Here is a 21,299-nt window from a genome sequence, read left to right on the forward strand (position 1 = left end):
CGGAATTATTAATATTTTTTTTGCTTACTCCTGGTGCACAAAATTTCGTTTTTTGAGACATTTGTGGGTACGCATAGAGTAGCAAACAGCCTTACCTACGCAACTTAAATTTTTTTATTTTGCAGTGATTGCGCACGTAGGCATAAAAAAAGTTGCAAACCCTTTGCATTTTGGCCAATAGTTCTCTATAACCAGAATTAACCAGTTGCTCTTTTCCCAAATTCCCTATAAAAAATATGTAAACATAATAAAAATAAACCTATGTGGTATCGCCATGTGCGCAAATGTCTAAACTATAAAAATATCACATTAATTAAACTGCACGGCCAATGGCAATTACGTAAAAAAAAATTCCAAAGTCTAAAATTGCATGTTTTTGTTCACTTTATATACTTTAAAAAAAAATTATAAAAAGCAATCAAAAAGTCCCATCAAAACAAAACACTGATAAAAACTTCAGATGACGGTGCAAGAAATTAGCCCTCCAAAAATTTCCGTGTATGGAAAAATTTAAATTGTACAGGGGTCAGAAGAGAACAATTTTCAACATACAAATTTTGGTGCATGTAGTTATAATTTTTCTAGGTAGTAAAATAAAACCTACATAAATTGGGTATCCTTCTAACTTTATGGACCTACAGAATTAAAATAATAATATTATATTAATATTAATATTAATATTTTTTACAAAAAAAAAGTGTACTGCATAGAATCAGAACCCCCCAAAACTTACAAAATGACATTTAAAAAAAAATTTGCCCAAATATTTTTTTTCTAGTTTCTCTGTAGATCTTGTGGTGAAATGATTGATGTCATTACAAAGTAAAATTGGTGGTGCAAAAAAAGGCCATGCTATGGGTCTGTAGGTGTAAAGGTGAGGAGGAAATAACAAAAGTGCAAAAATGAAAAGGTGGCCCGGTCCTTAAATGGGCACTGTCACCAACTTTATTTTTTGATATGTTGTAGTACTTATGTACTACAACATATTTCTAATATACTTTTATTATTATTTTTTTTCATTAAAAAGGTTTAATTTACATTTAAAAACCGGCTACTGAAAAAGGACTGATTTTGGAGTGGCAATCAGTCCTTTTTCAGTTAGGCTGCACTCGCTCCCTGCCTGTCAATCAGACAGGCGGGAGCGAGCGCATTGGCTCCCCGGCCACTGGCTGGGAGGCCACTCCTCCCGCACATCGCCGCCGCCACCTCATTGCCGCCGCTGTCCCTGCACGCCCGCTGCCGGACTCTGCAGTAACTGCAAGTGTAATGAGGGAACAGGGTATGTGGGGCGGGGGAGGAGGGAACGGGCTAGTGCCGTAGTGGGGGGGGGGAACAGGCTAGAAAAAAAAAATTGGATGGTGGGAGCTACCCTTTAAGGGGTTAATAGTTGTCCCATTTTCCACCAAAGCCAAGATATACAAAAACACAATATATTAAAGGAGTAGTCCAGTCTAAAAAAAATGCATCCCCTGTCCCCTATAAGTGACAGATCCCAGGGGATCCGATAGCTGGGACCCCCTACAATCTCCTGCCAGGAGCCCCGGCTCTCCGCATGAATGAAGTGTGATAACCATTTAACATAGTCGGGGCCAACACGTCTTATCCATGCATGTCAATGGGAGACCAGGAGATAATGAATGCTGTATCTCAGGCTCTCCCATAGAGATGCATGGAGGGGGCATGTCAGTCCCAGCTGTGTACCATGGTCGACACACTTCATTTATGTAGAGAGCCAGGGCGCCGGGGAGAGATCGTGGGGGTTCCAGTGGTCGGATGTGGTAGTCCAATGTGGGTAAACAATAGAAAAAGATGAAAGAGGCACTCACCCTTATGGGTGAAAACTTTCAAATTTTATGAAACTTTATTTCAAATAAGCCCAGTCATAGAACAGAGAATCTCAGACTGGTGGAGATGATGATAGCTATTTTGCGGTCTGCCTACTTTTTCAAGCCTTTTTCTATGCCCACATTGTATAGTACTGTGTAGTTCGTGGCCATACACTAGTGTTATTCGCTAGGCCCAGAAGAAACAGTGAGCAGCACCACTGCACATTACAAGACTGAAAAGATTACCCTGAATGTTAAAGTGCCGGGCAGAAAAAATAAATGCATATAGGCTGGTACTCACGTGTGAACACAGTCCAAGTAAAATTACAAAGCAGCTATGGTGCAAATAGGAAAAAAAATATGGGCACTCACCTGTAAAATGTAACCTTTAGGGTAGGGTCACATGTAGCTCATCTGCAGCATATTTTATGCTGCAGATGAGCTACTGATCGTCCCTAGAGTATGCTTCATGCTGTGTCATGCAATCCTCCTCTACGAGCACATTGAAGACCTGAATATGTTGTTTATGTTGTTTATGATGTTTGTCCGGTAGCAGGATACCTGTTTAAATCTTAGGGCAACTTCGTAGCCAGAGACCTTCCCGAGACTAAAGGTTTCAGGGAAAGTACCATTAACATAGACTTGCAGGGGACTTCCCATATCCTGATCGCCCTAGCAGTGAACAAGTATCTGACTACAAAGTTGTTGGGAGATTGAAACATGTATTCTGTCGTCGGACCAAAATCGGAGTTGCGCTTCAACGTCAAACATAGGTCAGTAAAAATAATAAATAAGCAATATATTTGTCATTTTCTTTACCGCCATGCTGTGCAAAAAGCACTTTCAGAGAGTGCACCTTACTTCAGGGCTTTTCAGCGAATTCATTTTTGGACCCTTTTAAAGGTTGTTTTAGCCACACTAATACCATAGTGTGTTTTCAGGCCCCTTATTGCTTTCCCTTTGGGAAATAACTTTAACAACATCTTGGGCTTTATCGGAGGCCACCTGACACTTCTCACCTTTTCAAATCTGACATCTCAATTTAACAGTGAAGCCATTTTCAAAACCTTCCGAAACTTTGAAATACAGCTTCAAAGGGAACAAGGTCTTTGGAGTCATTGGAGGAAAAATGGATGAAAAAACAATGTGATGTGTTCAACCACGATGTAGTCCAGAAGGCCATCAAAAGTAGTTATTGAGCTGACAAAAATAACAAGAGGTGTCATAAAAGTCAAAAGAAAAGAAGTGCACAATGTGGAAACCAATAAAGACCAAGTGATTCTAATCATTTATGCTTAGGATAATATTTTATTTATGTCAAAACTAAATGAATAAATCACTTGTAAAATCTAATCCAGTAATGGAAAATTATACTATACTGTTTTCTTAGTGTAGGGAAATGGAGCACTAAGCCTATGTTCACACGATGGAATTCTGCTGCAGCATAGTCCCTTTGATTTCAATGGGATTCTGCTGCACTGTGCACACGGTGGAATTTCCATGACATCTGCCCCATAAATCCTGATTCTGGAGTCCACAGAAAGAATAGACACGTCTATTCTTTCTGCGACGTCATACGGAAATGCATTTCTGAGCGGTCCTAGTGCTGGCATCTTCTGCTGACTCTCTGCTGTCTATGGAATGTCCGTACGGAAACATTCAACCATGTGGACATAGCTTAACAGATAACAGATGATTAATATTAGTGCTAGCAATGGACATCCTCTGATCTGCTAATCCAAAAATAGTTATGCCAAGATCAAAAATTATCCTCTATCTGTAGGATGGAAAATAAACAGATGATTGGTGGGGTTAGAGCAGATCAGTGGGGGTCCGAATTCTGCAACCCACTCATTTATTTGGGAGACAAATGATATCTGTTCTTGGTGCAGTGGAGGTCCCAGCAGTCAGACATTCAGTGGTCAGCCTGTGTCAAGGGGTAACTTTTGATCATGGGATGAACCTTTTAAGACAAAACATTATGTAGGATAGGGGACAGACCTTTTTTTAAATTAATGTGCACCCTGACCTGTGGATATACCATACATGTCAATATGGAAATATCGATTTAGGGGTTCAAAAGAATATACTTGATTCCACTTAATTATTAGTCATATGCTTCTAGGGATGTCAGACTAGACTTCCTTGGTCTTGGGTAAGAAACTAATGTGAGAATCAAACCTCCAGCTACATTTTCTTAAAGCGGTTCTCCAGCATTCGGGGCACTTGTGTTCCGAACACTTAGGGTGGGCGGTGGGGGTCGTGATGTCACGGCAACACCCCCATGTGATGTCACACCACAGCCCCTCAATGCAAGTCTATAAATTTACATTGAGGAGGCTTGGCCATGACATCACAACCCCCGGCACCCACACCCAGTGCTCTAAACCAACGCCGGGTGCTGCACAGAGACTGTGGGGGTCCCAGTGGAGGGACCCCTGTGATCAGACATCTTATCTCCTATCCTTTGGACTACACTGTGAAGTGCCTGCAAGGTCCCCCTGCTTAATAAAGCACTTGTACAGGCCTATCTGAGGTCTGCCAAGGAACATCTTGTGCCATACCTTTGCTGTGCTTCCTGGTCTTCCTGCTCTGAAGTGTCTCCTGCTGCAGTTTTGGCTTTTTCCACTAGAGTCCATGCGCGAGCAATGGCTGAATCTTATAGACACAGTGTGTACTCACTAATGGATCCTCCTCCAATCCCTGCCTGGCACTCCCTATATAAACCTGCTCCACCTGTTGTCTGAGGCCTCAGCAAGGTTGTGTTTCCTGTATTGCTAAGGTCTCTGTCTGTCTGCTGATGCTGTGTTCCTCCTGATCCGGTCTGTCTACTGCACTTTGCCTTTGTCTCATCCTCTGGAACCTGACCTGTCCCTCTTGCGTATAAACTTGGACTGTCTATCACAATTCCTGTCTGCTAGCAGCTTGTTCCAGCCAGCCTGCACCTGTAGCCATCTTGGCTGTCTGTTGTCTCTGTACCTGTTCTGTTCATTAATACCTTAATCACCTTTGATGCGTCTGACACCATCTTTAGTGTCAGTTTGCCCCATTCTGCCTGCCCAGCCAGTTGCCTCTTAGGGTAGGCATAAGGGGGGGAACTTTATGCTTTTGGGGTGTTTTATGCTAAGGGGAGAGGACAACCTTAATTATCAGAGGGATGATGGATGGGACAATGTATCGGCAAATCTTTGGTGAGAACCTCTTGCCCTTTGTCAGGATATTATAAATGGGTTGTGAAAGGATGATCTAGCATGCAGTGAGCCAAAACACACAATCAAGGCAAGAAAGGAGTGTCTCCTAGTCTAATTCTACCAAAGTGAATCACAAAAAATCAAAATGAACTTGAAATTAATATTCAATACTGATTCTCTTAGAATGAATTTGCTCAACTCTAATAGTTATTATTAGAAATGTTATTGTTTTTTATTACAGTCAAGTGTTAGAAAACAGACAAGAAAAAACATAAAAGAACAAGATTCATTAAAGAAATAAATACAAGACGGCAGCATCTGATTGGCCGACATCTCTTTGTTGATTTCTATCCAGATTTCCACTGAAAACACTTTATGAAATATGCCTTGAACAATCTGTCCGACAGGAACAGAGGCTACACAGCTACAAATGTTTAGCTGAAACAACAGAAGTTGTTGTCTACATTTGACTTTAGCCTGACAGCAGCAACAGCAAAAAGAATGTAAAAAAATAAATAAAAGGAACTGTATGTATAATAGCCTTGAAATGTCAATCTGTCAAAATCGCTCTACTTATATTCTTCTTCCACTGACAGTGCCATTTAAAGACAAGAATATTTTTCAGAATGACTTTTATACATTTATATATCACAAATCTGGAAGTGTGATAGGGTGAATATAGCCTGCGTACCAAATGGCAAATGCTGCGCTATGTATTATGCTACAAAAGTCTTCTTTTTCAGTAAAAGAAGAAAAATGGACAATGCAATATAAAGGACAAAGTAACGTCATGACATAAAAAAAAAAAAAAGAAAAAGCTTCCCTAAATGGGCGCTGTCAGAATAAAAAGCTTTTTAAATGTTGTACATCTTGGCAAAACATTAACCTTTCTATTATATTTACAAAAACATGTTTTATTTCTTTTTATAGAAATCATGGCTTAGAAAAAAAAAATTATAATAAAAGAAAAAAAAAAGACCACTAGGGGTCCCCATATCATCAAGAACATAATTTTTTTTTCTGGCTGCAGCGTAATCTTTGTCCCAGCTAAAGCAGAGGCCTGGACAAAGTTCTGGAAGTGAGGTCAGGACTAGCACTCCTCTGTGCTCACTCCTGTCCTGTCTATCAGACTCCTGTCTAAAAACAGAGAACAGGAATTACAGAACAGCCTGCAGTGATTGGATAAAGAGACCCAACACAGCACAGCAGACTCATGGAGGGAGTTAATACATGGTGAGTGAGGATTCATGATGGCTGCAGATAGGCCCCTTCCTTAGCAGTGGATGTCAGAATAAGTGAGCAGCAGAATAGAATGATTTGTGAGCCAAATACAGAAGCTAGACATATAAAAAAGCATGGGAAGAATCTGCATGACCTAGTGAGTAACATAAAAATAAGCCTATTTTTTTCTGATATGACAGGAAAGCTTTAAGAGTATTGTTTGAGTGCCTGCTCGTAACTGCTGATTTCATGCTGGCAGTGACGAGAGCATACACAGAGCTACAGCAGCAGCAGGGAGCACATCCGCAGGGGCAAACATACTGCAGTAACCCTACCCTAAAGCAGATACCTATATTAAGCCTAGACCAACAGGGTCTTTTTTTGTAAATTAACTATGTCTGGTATGGATTCTCAGCCCGGTGTAAGTGAATAAATGACTCCATGTACACAAGTGGAACAGTTTCCCAAAAATATTTCTTTCTTCCAATAATACAATATTTTTAATAAATAATCTTTTATTCCACATCCTGACTATTCATTAGCCACACTGTCAGCAGACACAGTGCTGAAGGCAACATATACTTCAAATGACTAGTGCCTACTGGTGCAACTTGGAAACTTGAACACAATGCAGAACAGACACGAGCAAAGAGGACCTTGTCTGCACTTGAGGACTTCTTTTGTACTCTACTACATGGATGGCCCATTTTTTATTTATTAACTTATTTTAAAAGCCAAAACACGTGCTCAATCAAGTGCAAAACAGGTTCTCAAGGATGTGGTCTGTCGCATAGCCCTTCTCCCAAAGGAGAGAGAGAGGTCCCCTCAACAATCTAAGCCCTTCACCGCCCGGCCAAAAGGCACTGGCAAGGTTCCCCCAAGGCCAAAGCTAGAAAGGACCAACAATTCTCCAACAACATATTAGCCTTAGCATTAACCAGGAAGCCAACAAGGTGAATAACCCATTGATTGAAGTGGGTGCAATGCAATGCTAAGTTTTTCCTGAGGTGGCGCTGCAGGAAAACGTAATGCTTACTGCCAGGTTTCCTCACAGATTACAGCTAAATTCTGGAAGGACCAGCAGGTGTGTGTGTGTGTGGGGGGGGGGGGAGTTAGTGTCACATTCTAATCAATATTACTATGATATTGTTACTAGATCCTTCTACTAAATTAGGTAGTAATACCATGACTGTTACTGCCCAGAAATACGGGTGAAACTCGAAAAATTTTAATATTGTGCAAAGTTCATTTCTTTAAGTAATGCAACTTAAAAGATGAAACCAATATATGAGAGACTCATTACATGCAAAGCAAGATAGTTCAAGCAGTGATTTGTCATAATTGTGACATGTCATGTGCCATGTCATCTGCTGGTGTTGGACCACTGTGCTTCATTAAGTCCAGGGTCAACGCATCCGTCTACCAGGAGATTTTGGAGCACTTCATACTTCCTTTCCTTTTAAGTTGCATTAATGAAATTCAATGGACTTTTGCACAATATTCAAATTTTTTGAGTTTCACCTGTAAATACATATTTAGTCTTAAATTATCCATAGATTATATGTATCCATCATTTCATGACAAATAGCTTCCCAAAAAAGAAATAAGAACATCTCACTAACCTGAAAAATAAGTTAGTCTACACAATAACAGTGAATTTGAAAATAGCCCAAGTTAAAGGGGTACTCTGGTGGAAAAAAAATATTTTTTTTTTATATCAACTAGCTCCAGAAAGAAAAACAGATTTGTAAATTATTTATAGTCCAGAGTAGGAACAAACCCCATAGTAAACCTCTCCTGCTCTGGACAGTTCCTGACATGGACAGAGGTGTCAGCAGAGAGCACTGTGATCAGACTGGAAATAACTACACAACTTCTTCTGGAGCACACAGCAGCTGAAAAGTACTAGAAGAATTAAGAGTTTTAAATAGAAGTAATTTACAAATCTGTATAACTTTCTGGCACCAATTGATTTGAAAAATTTTTTTCCACCAGAGTACCCCCAAGACTCAACGTACCTCTGCATATCGGCACTGGAAAATCCCATGAAGCTGTGTTGGCTGAATTTGCTATACATGTGAGCTGAGGGTGACCATCCAGGATATATCCTGTTACACAGCTGTACCGGATTTTGTCTCCCACATCGAACTTTGTGCCGGACAGGACACCTTTGGGTGGGATTCCTGGGTTTCCGCAGGAACTGCTCCGTAATTCTGTAAAGAAAAATTGAAATATTCAGGAACAAGTATAACATTCATACAAAGTGTATTTTTTAGCAGCTTCTAAAATTATTAATTAACCATTTTGGAATCAAACCTTTTGTAGCCATTTTTATTTTTTTATTTTACTTTTTTTTTAATAAACACAGCGATATATAATTTTGTTTATTGCAAGATATGTTTATATATGTACAGTTTTTAAGTTACTTTTACTACTTACCTGTATTTTCATGATAAAGTTTCTGAATAACTGTTGGGGTGTGTAAAAATATGTCCTTTCTTATCTAGTCTCTATACTCAATAGGTAAGATTTACTAAATTGCATAAGTGACAAAGTTTTTTGAAAAGTCACATATTTTGTGCAAATAAGAAAATAAATCTGCACAAAAATTTGCCAATTTTTAATATATATACTGCTGGTGCCAAGGGGGCATGAAGGAAGCGTGGCTTTGAATGGAGGGGGAGTGACAGGGGTCTGCCCTCCTCACATGCAACTTTATACCCGATTTGAAACAAATCATTGCTGACTTAGATTTCTGTTTTGGGTGCACAAGTAGCCAATCAAATAGGTGCGGAATATGAAAATGGATTCTGAGATTGTACAATGTGAGATTGAAGATTGGAGTAAATGGGCAACAAAGACAATTTTAATATATACAAGTTATTATCTGCAGTACTGTTTGTCAAAGTGATTATTTTGTAAATTGATTCCTATGTAAATGATGCCTTCTCTGATAGCATGTCATGATATTGTGTTGAATTAGTTTAAAGGAGTACTCTGGGATGTAAAAATTGTGTTTCAGACTGCTGGCAGTGGGGCCGAAAACCTCACTCTGCTGCCCAGCCTATCACCGGCCAAGGCGGGACTTCACTGTGGTTGGTGATTGGCTGAGTGCAGTATGACTCACCGACCACCCGGAAGAGGATCGCGGCGGAGATCGGAGTGGGTTACCGGAGGCACCAGGGGAGAGTCTGCAGGTATGTATCCCTTTATTTTTTTTTACTGCCAGCAGTCTGAAACATAATTTTTACATCCCAAAGTATGTGAAATAGGATGCTGTAGGTAGACAATGTGCAAGTGGACACATCTATACATGATAAATGGCAGTATTTTCTGGCCATAATAAAACCAGTTTTCTGTCCTCCAGTCATGTGTCAATTTTATTTAGTCTCAGCTCCAGAGTGGGTTGAGGCAAGCCACTATGATGTCTCTCATACACAGCACACACACAGAAGAGGGATAATGTTCCCCAATATCTCTATAGTACATCCTCTACAGCAGCAGGATGGAGGGCATTATAGAGCAGCATTGAGCAGTGTAAGCTGTTAACCCAGCACTGAAGTGAGAGAAAACAGCAGGATTTGGGCATCATGTTCTTTTAATATCTCTTATCTCTATAGCACACCCTCTACAGCAGCAGAGTAGAGGGCATTATAGAGCAGCAATGAACAGTGTAAGCTGAAAATCCAGCACTGAAGTGAGATAAAGGGGGGGAGGGTTGGGTGAACATTTGTACATTAGAGAAAACCAAAAAGACCTTTGTCAGGTCCCCTCCTTGTACAATTGACATGTTTACTTCCAAAATGTAAATTTTATCCTATCCCGCAGTTGCAGCAGGAGTACAGTAGAGTATTACAGCCATCTTCCCACCAGTATTCACATATAGGGGCAGTAATCACCTTGACTATTAATAAATGAATAGTACTTATTTGTCAGTGTAAAGGAATGGGTTAAAGCAACACTGATAGACCAGATTATGCATGATTAAGGGCCTGGGGGATATGATGCTTGACTCAAAAGTATAAGAACATTTAAAGATAAAGGCATACACTACCCACTCATGCATTGCGCCGGGTATAGCTCAATGTATCAGTTTTGCCTGGGGTTTTCCTATATGGCAGTTCTACTGATAAACTAAATATTGAGGAATCTGAAAATCACAATACTTAAAACTGATATAAATATCCATAGTAATACAATTGAAACCCAATATCTTTATCTATTGTGCTGGTAAATGGGATAATTTGTAACTATTTGGATGCCTGAGTGTCACAACACATAGATGTGGGAATGATAATACATTCTGTCTGCATTAGGAGGACAACGATCAAACTTCATTACATGGTCCTAGGAGCCCAAACCTTCCATGATCGGTCAATTTCAGTGTTTGGCCTTCTCCTTGGTTTGGATAACCTGACTACATAATAAGATCATAAACAGGAAATATTTTATAATCTAATGAGTTCACAGGACACTGGAATCACCCCTGTCACCCTCTGGTGTACAGTCCATATTACATTCATCTTGCACATATCAATACCTCTCTTCTCTTCCCATCCACTTCAAAGGAAAACAAATGTATATATACAGTATGAAACTCAATGGCCCTCATTCACTAAGAGTGAAGTGTCGGTTTGTGTTTGACTTTTGCTTTTCCGACCTTTTTTTTCTCTTGGTATTTACTAATCTGTCAAACTTTTCCCGATCTTTTTAGTTGCAGGGAAAAAATCTGTTGCACGGTAATTTCTGTCGCAGGGTACATTTGTTGCATGGTAAAATCTGTTGCAGGGTTAATACTGTCGCACAATAAAATTTGGCACATGCATAAATCTGTTGCAATGAAAATTCTGTCGCAGTGCGACAGATTTTTCAAAGAAAAACCGAGTAAAGAAAAAAAAAAATAATTTGTGAAAATATATATGTATAGAAATATTTAGCTATATACAGTACAGACCAAAAGTTTGGACACACCTTCTCATTCAGAGTTTTCTTTATTTTCATGACTATGCATCAAAACTATGAATTAACACGTGGAATTATAGACATAACAAAAAAGTGTGAAACAACTGAAAATATGTCATATTCTAGGTTCTTCAAAGTAGCCACCTTTTGCTTTGATTACTGCTTTGCACACTCTTGGCATTCTCTTGTTGAGATTCAAGAGGTAGTCACCTGAAATGGTTTTCATTTCACAGGTGTGCTGGTGGGCAGGAGGAGGTGTGATGATGTGGGGGTGCATTTCTGGTGACACTGTTGGGGATTTATTCAAAACTGAAGGCATACTGAACCAGCATGGCTACCACAGCATCTTGCAGCGGCATGCTATTCCATCTGGTTTGCGTTTAGTTGGTGCATCATTTATTTTTCAACAGGACAATGACCCCAAACACCTCCAGGCTGTGTAAGGGCTATTTGACCAAGAAGGAGAGTGATGGGGTGCTGCGCCAGATGGCCTGGCCTCCACAGTCACTGGACCTGAACCCAATTGAGATGGTTTGGAGTGAGCTGGACCGAAGAGTGAAGGCAAAAAGGGCCAACAAGTGCTAAGCATCTCTGGGAACTCCTTCAAGACTGTTGGAAGGCCATTTCAGGTGACTACCTCTTGAAGCTCATCAAGAGAATGCCAAGAGTGTGCAAAGCAGTAATCAAAGCAAAAGGTTGCTAGAACCCAGAATATGACATATTTTCACACTTTTTTGTTATGTATATAATTCCACATGGGTTAATTCATAGTTTTGATACCTTCAGTGTGAATCTACAATTTTCATAGTCATGAAAATAAAGAAAACTCTGAATGAGAAGGTGTGTCCAAACTTTTGGTCTGTACTGTATGTACTTTTGGTCTGTACTATATATATATATATATATATATATATATATATATAGAGAGAGAGAGAGAGAGAGAGAGAGAGAGAGAGAGAGAGAAGAAGAAGAAGAAGATTAATACATTTAATAAAATAGTCTGTCTATCTATCTATCTATGTATATATATATATATATATATATATATATATATATATATATATATATATGCAATCTCCACCACAGCACAAATAATCAGAGGTCCAGGATCAAGTGGAAAGGCTTCCAAGTTTATTCACACTGCTATCACATTTATGGTGTGAATAAACTTGGAAGCCTTTCCACTTGATCCTGGACCTCTGATTATTTGTGCTGTGGTGGAGATTGCATATTTATGGACTGCTGACCTGCCAGTTGGCTGACCATGCACAGAGGGGGTCTTTGCTGGCTCTTTCGCGTGGAGTTTTATATATATATATATATATATATATATATATATATATATACATATATATATATATATATATATATATATATATATATATATATATATATACAAGCAAATACGAAGCAGCACTCCACAGGTTGCAAATAAGTGGTGTTTATTCCATCGTGTGCATTGACAACGTTTCATCAGTCTCACACTGGCTTTTTCACTAGAAAAAGCCAGTGTGAGACTGGTGAAACGTTGTCAATGCACATGATGTAATAAACACCACTTATTTGCAACCTGTGGAGTGCTGCTTCGTATTTGCTTGTCTGGATTGAGGAACCGGTGGATCCAGGTTCCAGGAATGCGGGCACCCCATTTTCTTTCAACCACTTGGACTTTGGTTGTGCTGTTCATATATGTGTATATATATATATATATATATATATATATATATATATACACAAATTTCCCAGGAGAGCAGCACAACCAGAAATGTAGATAAGGTAAATGGTGCACGCTGTGTAGGAGCCATGGTAAGGGGATCCCAGCTCAAATAAGTCCAAATAGCCGCAGCACACAAGGTAGTGGTGAAAAAAAAAGGAAAAATGTATTGCATCATTCCAGTGTATACAGAGCAACGTTTCTGCGACCTCTCGTCGCCATTATCAAGCTTGTATATATATATTTTATACATATACGTATATACACACATATAGATAGAAGTATTAAAATGAGTGTGTATATATATATATATATATATATATATATATTTATTAATTTGATTCACCATTATTACTGAAACAATAGGAAAAAAACGTTTTTCATAAAAATTTGAAAATAAAGCTAAAACGTTGTTTACAAAATAAATTATGCAAAAAAAATAAAACAGAATCACTTGAATAAGACTAGGCAGACAAAGGAGCAAAGAGACAGAAAATTTACTCTACTTTCTGAATCATTATACATGCTTTAAAGTGTCGGTTTTTCTTCCCAGAAAATTCCCATAATTTTCGGAGTGGTTCTCAGAGTGATTTTGGATGAAATGTAGGGAAAACGCCCCTTTTCCCGAAAACAATGCCCATTTTGTAGTTTGTTTTTTTTCCCTCAGAGTGATTCAGGTTCTGTCGGTTATTTTCTGTCGAACATTCAGAATTTACACAGAATTTAACCTGACAAAAAGAGTCGGAATGCTGTTAATAAATGAGGGCCAATGTGTGTGTATGCATGTATGCGTGTTTGTGTGTATGTATGTGTGTGTGTGTATGTATGTGTGTATGTTCCAGCATCACGTCCAAATGGCTAAAGATATTAACATGAAACTTGGCACACATGTTACTGATTTAACCCTTACTGACCCTAAGTCTATGGGAAATATATGATACTGCATAACTTCCAAACAGCTGAAGATATTTCAATAATACTTGGACACAAAAAATATAGGATAGTTAATTTAACTCTTAACTGCACCAGGGGAGCAGTGGGAGATAAGTCAAGGTTTATTCTTTTTCATTGCGGCAGCCTGGGCATATGGAGATTTAAAAAAAAAAAAAAAAAAAAAAAAAAGATTTTCATAGGAGTACCCCTTTGATACTATTCTTATGTTGATTTTCAAAAAAAGAGATGAAATAGATGGGTATTTGCCATCTACAATTTTCTATGTAGACTAAAAATATAATTTTTTTTGACCATTTTGCCTTATTTATGTTGTGCGTGATTGCTGTGGTTTCAATGCGTTTAAGCAACATGACGCTGGGGAATTCCTGATGCACCATGTTACCGTTAAGAGGTCACAGGGGCTTGCATAAGGAGCCCCATTGGTTGGGAGCTGATTTGAGCAGGAGGGAGCATGGTTAAGCCCTCATTCTCATAACACCGGGAGGGTTATCAACTAAGTATTGTGTGCATGTAATGCTTGGGCAATGCTTGCTTTGAATGCCATTGTGTTGCAAAACTACAAATCCCAGCATGACCGGACAGCCATCATGCTGTGCTCAAATACAGCCTACAGGCAAGGGTTGTTTCTAGGAGAAAAAAAAATAACTATATATATATATATATATATATATATATATATATATATATATATATATATACTCCTGGACAACCTCTTTATAGTACTTTGCAATTTATTTAGCTATGCTAACTAAGTATAGCCAGAGGAATTTAGATGATAATTTGTGCAATAATTTGTAATAATATCATTACATTTGTTCATTTCATGCATTGTCGTTTTTAAATCTGTCTTGGAAAAATATTTTCTAATAATATTGGGTAACACGTAAAAAAATAAAAAAAATAATAATCTTTTCAAACTATGTTTTCATATCCATATCAAATGACGCTTGGATTATACAATGAAAACGCGGTGGGCGTAATTGCTTTTCAAGGTACAACACGTTATTCCTCTTTTATCCAAAGTTGCGCTATTATCTCCACAATACGGCCATTTTTATTCTTTCACTTGCCGCCGAAAATGGAGGGAAATGGAAAAATGATTCACTTGTTGATTGAGAAAATATTTCAAAAGTAATTTCGCTCAATTTTGTTGACTTATTTTATGCCAGACATTCACGGATCAGATTTATTTTTTTTGACAATGATCAGATTCCATTTGTATAAATAAAATGAAAAGTTGAAAAAAATAATTCATATGTAGTTATATTGTTTGAGCTAAATACGAGCAAATAGTCTCGGCTCGAAGGAAGTTCTTTCTGATAGATGTTTTTTTTTTTGTTCTTGTAATTCTAATGTCGCTATTTTAAAAGACGAATCAAGTGGATTAAATAGCAATTGTCTGCTCCTCTGACCTCCGAATGCGACTGAAAAGTCTGAGGGTGAAATGAAGTAGAAATTACCAGCTTTATTTGGTAATTTTCTTTAATTTTTTTTATATAAGGCAACGTTTTCGACCATATCACAGCTCGCTCAGTTTTTCCGGCCTTATTCTAATAGTAATATTGTAGGGCTGGTTGAAATTATATATTCTATTGTAATATGACTACAAATGTGTTCTTTAATACTGTGCCTGCGGTAATTTTCACCACCCTATGGTTGCGATGTGAGTTGCATGTCATGGGAATGTGTAAAATTGGAGTAAATCAGCAGAAAGATATGGGTGGACACATTATAAACTTGCTGCACCTCCCCCACTTCCCTGCCAGATCTTCAGTGCCCCTAGCCTGAGATTAAGCGTTCTATATTGCCTGTTTGCCTTACCCATAATTCCAGACCTCACGCTACGTTATTAGACTATACACCTTTGCCACCTGGCTTGACCTTCTGCTACATTTGACTATGCTACTGCCTTATCCTTCGGTACCTCGCCTTGCCCAGCTACCTGTGTGGCCGAGCCGTGTCAGGGGTAGGGACCTAGGTGTCGCCGGCCGCAGCAAGCCTTGCGGCGGGCTCTGGTGAAGACCAGCGGCACCTTAGACTCTGCTTCCCGATACGGTCCGAGTCATCAGCCACACAGGTTAGAGGATCCACATTCAGCTCTGTTACAACATATTTGGTTTACACTAGCAACAACACTGCACCAATAAGTGTCCATTGCATACAGGCGGTTTATCAGTCCAGAGGAACACAGCCATGCAGAAATCTGCACTGAATGTGCCTTTTCTTTTTAATTAAGTAGTCCATTATGGCCAGGAGACTTCTCAATGCTAAGTGGGGGTATATCATTAAATGTAACCCATCCCGCTCTCCGGCTACTAATAATTTTATGAATTATCATTATTATGTCTTTTTCAGTCCATTCAGTAGTTTAGGTCCATTGGGGAATATGACATGCCTATTGAATCCCTGATGATGGTGTTATTGCATACACAACCTCTATGGTGATGTATAATAACTCTTGACATTGAAAGGGTTGTAACCAGTAATGTCATATAATTATAATTTCCAATGATACAACAAGAAGGAATGAGAGAAGGCAACACTCACCATTCAGGGTAGCTTCTTTATTCACTCAGCGGTGACATCAAACAAGGTATAGGCGTGGGAGTAAGGTGGAGGAGGGGTCTCCGGGACAAATTGTTTTGTGCGCTATGCGCACTTCCTCTAGCCGGATGTGACGTCCCATCCGTCCAGAGGAAGTGCGCATAGCGCACAAAACAATTTGTTCCGGTGACCCCTCCTCCACCTTACTCCCCCGCCTTTACCTTGTTTAATGTTACCGCTGAGTGAACAAAGAAGCTACCCTGAATGGTGAGTGTCGCCTTCTCTCATTCCTTCTTGTTGTATCATCATTGTTTTTGGGCTAAGCACCACCGCTACAGGATTAATAGGTCCGGCTCCGTCTCTGCTGCATCTCCCTGTTCATCTCCACGGCTTAGTACTAGTAGTGCCGGCTGTTACATTCTCCTTGCCAGCAAATTATAATTTCCACCTATTATATGTACTTGATGACTCAGGGTACTCTAATATTGCGAGACCCGGTTGCTTCAATATGATATTCATTATTCTCTTTGATCCCGGTCCAGCAGCATGGAATGCGACTGCGCAGTTCCACCATAATAGTACTCTATTCAGAGGAATTGCCAGCGATGTACACAGTGACGTATTAGATCACCTGGTCAAGTGACGTATTTTATCATGTGACTGATTCCGGCAGCCCGTGGAATGACATATCCCTCACGGGACTGGCCGGAAGTGAGGTCTCACATATCTGGGTCATGTGATTAATCACATGACCGGTATCTTGGATACCACGACGCGACACATCAATCGCGGCAGCACGTGGAGTTATACACTACGCGTTACTAGCTGGAAGTGACGCAACACGCTTGCAAACCCTGCGATCAGCATCCACGCTGTCACGGGATAACAGCTATACCTGGGCTGATGTTATTGGACTTGAATACCCGGCATTAAGGTAGGTAGACCATGATTGGTTAACTTTCCTGCCCTTACCATATAAAGGAGCACATGTGACTTCCCCCATCATGGCCGAATCACATCTGACATCATTCTTACATCATGGACCGGACATCACCCTCATGATCATCTTCATGACTCCACCTATGCCCCCACCGTCTCCTGACGAATGGGGCGAGAAATGCGTTGAGACGAATTTTAGCAACGTTGGGTGTATTACTCCTATTGCCTTATTATTTTTTGTGTCTCCTCAGAAATGAGCAAAGGAAATCTTGTCTATATATTATAGATATTGTTTTATGCTGTTACTTGAGAGCATATATGAACGACTGTCTGCATATTGGTGTGAATAGGTACCTAAGGGCACTATTTGTCCAATAGCAATCGTCAAAACATTTGTGTAGATATTAGTGTGAATGGGCACTAATGGTCCATCCGTATAAGATCTGCATACTGAGGGAAAGTTGATAATTATTTTTATCACATGCTTATATATCTATCAGTTATCAATGTTAATGGACAGCTACTGTTCATCTGTGTATAGATTTGCACACTGAGAGACAATTGTCAATAACCACTGTCATACTTAGCTACATCTACTGTTTATCAATGTGGTTGCATTTGTCACACATGTAAGGCAATAGGCTAAATCTTTCCTTCTCCAACCCCGGTATTTAGTCAGGTACCGCTTAGTGAGACAGGAGAGCTCACCAAATTGTCCATACCATAGGGCAAAATGCTGGACCCTCAGGGGTAGGTTCCATAGTGGGGGCTGTCCTTTTAAGGACAGATCACTCCACCTAGGTATAGGGGTAGGATAGGAAGTCATCAATAGGGCAAGACAGGTAGAGGCTGCTCACCTTAGGCCTTACACCTCCTTAGGCCCTCCGTCCCCATCCACTGATTTCAGGAGAAACTTTGTGGTTTCCCGATTGTGGGATTTTTTATGGGTCTATGTATTACCACCACACTGAGTGGACTATATTCATAGATCTTTGTGTTTTTTATCACACTCTCATTGTTATATGAGAATAACATGTGTTTTTGGTGGCCTTTTTTTGGCCATTTTTAGCAATCAATAAAAGTTATATTTTAGTGTTTTTCTCGGTGACAGATCTGATCTGATTTTGACTTGCGGCACTTTGGAGGCTTTGGAACTTTTCTTAAGCCTACATGTGACATTCCCACTTCATAAATTTGCGACCACTGCAAAGTAAAAACTGAAAATTGTCTGTTTGCTACTTTATGCAGACCCAGAAAAGTCAAAGAAAAAAAATTGCTTAGGGGACACGTGTGACATTTTGCGCACCCGGCTAAAGCAAAAAAAAAAAAAGAAAAATAAACAATGATAAATCTCCCCCATGGTTCTTTGCTTACACTACCGGATACACTGAGCTGGGTCTTCCCAACTGGCAAAATCACCTACTATCCATGGGAGAGGGGATTACTCTCTGAACTGCTGGAACCAAACTCAAGAATGGGAACCTCAGCCTCCTGTTAGAATGGAGAATTGAGTTGTGCATACATGATATTGTTTTATTTATTGAGTGTGGGAGTTAAAGAGATAGCAGAACACTGTACTCAGCTATATCCAGCTGCTCCTATAGAGAGTGAATAGAGGAATATAGAAAGGGGACTGTGTGTATTTGAAAAGTTGAAGCACAGACAGGGACAACATCCAGTAAGTGAGAGCAGAACTAGCATTCCTCTGTGCTCACTCCTGTTCTATTTATCAGACTCCTGTCAGAGCAGCCTGAAATAATTGGATGGAGACACCCAGCACAGCACAGCACAGCAGACTGAGGAAGGAAGAGACATACAGAGTGAGGACAAGAGATTAAAATGCCCCCACTATAGCGCAGGATGAAAAACCAAGTGAGCAATAAAAAGAAGGTATTTATAAGAGAAATATAGGCAACAAACATACACACACACACACACACACACATATATATATATATATATATATATATATATATATATATATATATTCAGGATTAGGTAAATATAACAATTTTTTTTTTGTATGAAATAACAGGTACTCTTTAAAGGGGTATTCCAGGCAAAAACTTTTTTTTTATATATCAACTGGCTCCGGAAAGTTAAACAGATTTTTAAATTAGTTCTATTAAAAAATCTTAATTCTTCCAATAGTTATTAGCTTCTGAAGTTTTCTGTCTAACTGCTCAATGATGATGTCACGTCCCGGGTGCTGTGCATGATGGGAGAATATCCCTTGCATGATATCCCCATAGAAGCTGGACAGCTCCTGGGACGTGAGTCATCAGAAAGCAGTTAGACTGAAAACGGCAACTCAACTTCAGAAGCTAATAACTATTGGAAGGATTAAGATTTTTTTAATAGAAGTAATTTACAAATCTGCTTAACTTTCCGGAGCCAGTTGATATATAAAAAAAAGTTTTTGCCTGGAATACCCCATTAAGGACAAACTCCCATTTCTTCTGCACAGAAGTAATCAGCACTTCTTCTTGTCTGGGCTCTAGATTCTATCCTCAGTCACTAGAAATCATTGTTTCCTAGTGGTCATGGCAGGGCTGAACAATTGGGTTGCACCTAAAGTAATTTATTACATTACAGGCATACCAATTAGGGTGTTCCCGCATGAAAAAAACAGATGTGTTCTGCTTACTCTATGGCTCGCAGAGGTAAGTGCCAATGCTCTACATAGTTACTTAACACCACATGGGCTGGGCAATCTTCACCTGGTCCAAGAATTGTACTGCTACAGCTTGATTTTAACACCTTAAGGACCAGGTTTTTTTTTTTCGTTTTGGCACTTTCGTTTTTTCCTCCTTACCTTTAAAAAATCATAACCCTTTCAATTGTGCACCTAAAAATCCATAATATGGCTTATTTTTTGTGCCATCAATTTTACTTTGCAGTGACATCAGTCATTTTACCCAAAAATCTACGACCAAACGGAAAAAAAAATCATTGTGAGACAAAATTGAAAAAAAGATGCCATTTTGTAACTTTTGGGGGCTTCTGTTTCTACGCAGTAAATTATTAGGTAAAAATGACCCATTCTCTTTATTCTGTAGGTCCATACAATTAAAATGATACCCTACCTATATCGGTTTGATTTGTCGTACTTCTGAAAAAATCATAACTACATGCAGGAAAATGTATACGTTTAAAATTGTCATCTTCTGACCCCTATAACTTTTTATTTTACTGCGTATGGGTCAGTTTGAGAGCTCATTTTTTGCACCATGATCTGAAGATTTTAGCGGTACAATTTTTGTATTGATCGGACTTGTTGATCACTTTTTATTCATTTTTCATGATATATTTTCATGATATAAAAAGTGACCAAAAATACAAAATTTTTGACTTTTCAATTTTTTTGCGCGCACGCCATTGACAATGCGGTTTAATTAATGATATATTTTTAGAATTCAGACATTTCCGCATGCGGTGATACCACATATGTTTATTTTTATTTTTTATTGACACAGTTTTTTTTTTAAATGGGAAAAGGGGGGTGATTCAAACTTTTAATAGGGGAGGTGTTAAATGATCTTTATTCACTTTTTTTTCCCTTTTTTTTTTTTTGCAGTGTTATAGTTCCCATAGGCAGTATAGGTATAGGTGGTCGGCACTTCCGCAAAGGTGGTGGTGCGCGAGGTAAAGTCACAATGTGTATATAGAGAGGGCCCAGCACTCACCAAGTAGATGCAAACAAGTGAAATTTATTCACATAGGTGGACAGAACGCGTTTTGGCGGGATAGCCTCCCTATGCGGTCCAATACATAAGTCAGCTCTCTCAGTTAAATACACGAGGAGGCGCCCTTTGATGATGTCACTCCCTGCCCGGCAAGGCGGGTATGACATCTGTAGTCAAAACAACACTAAGTAAACAAACAGTCAAACATAGTAATGCAGCGGCACCACATCAGGTAACGTAGCCAGGATCATGGTTAAGTGGG

General features: G+C 39.2%; 1 protein-coding gene across 6 annotated transcripts in view; it reads right to left on the reverse strand.

Annotated features, from left to right (window-relative positions):
• CSMD3 (CUB and Sushi multiple domains 3) overlaps nucleotides 1–21,299 on the reverse strand; it is a 1,342,864-nt gene that overhangs the window by 1,016,900 nt on the left and 304,665 nt on the right. For all 6 annotated transcript variants that reach the window (XM_056522623.1, XM_056522621.1, XM_056522626.1 and 3 more), the window contains exon 4: nucleotides 8,257–8,451. In XM_056522623.1, the coding sequence (XP_056378598.1) occupies nucleotides 8,257–8,451 (195 nt within the window). The remainder of the gene's footprint in view (nucleotides 1–8,256; nucleotides 8,452–21,299) is intronic.

The sequence above is a fragment of the Hyla sarda genome, chromosome 5 (assembly GCF_029499605.1).
Source record: "Hyla sarda isolate aHylSar1 chromosome 5, aHylSar1.hap1, whole genome shotgun sequence".
In the NCBI taxonomy this organism is placed as follows: Eukaryota; Metazoa; Chordata; class Amphibia; order Anura; family Hylidae; genus Hyla; species Hyla sarda.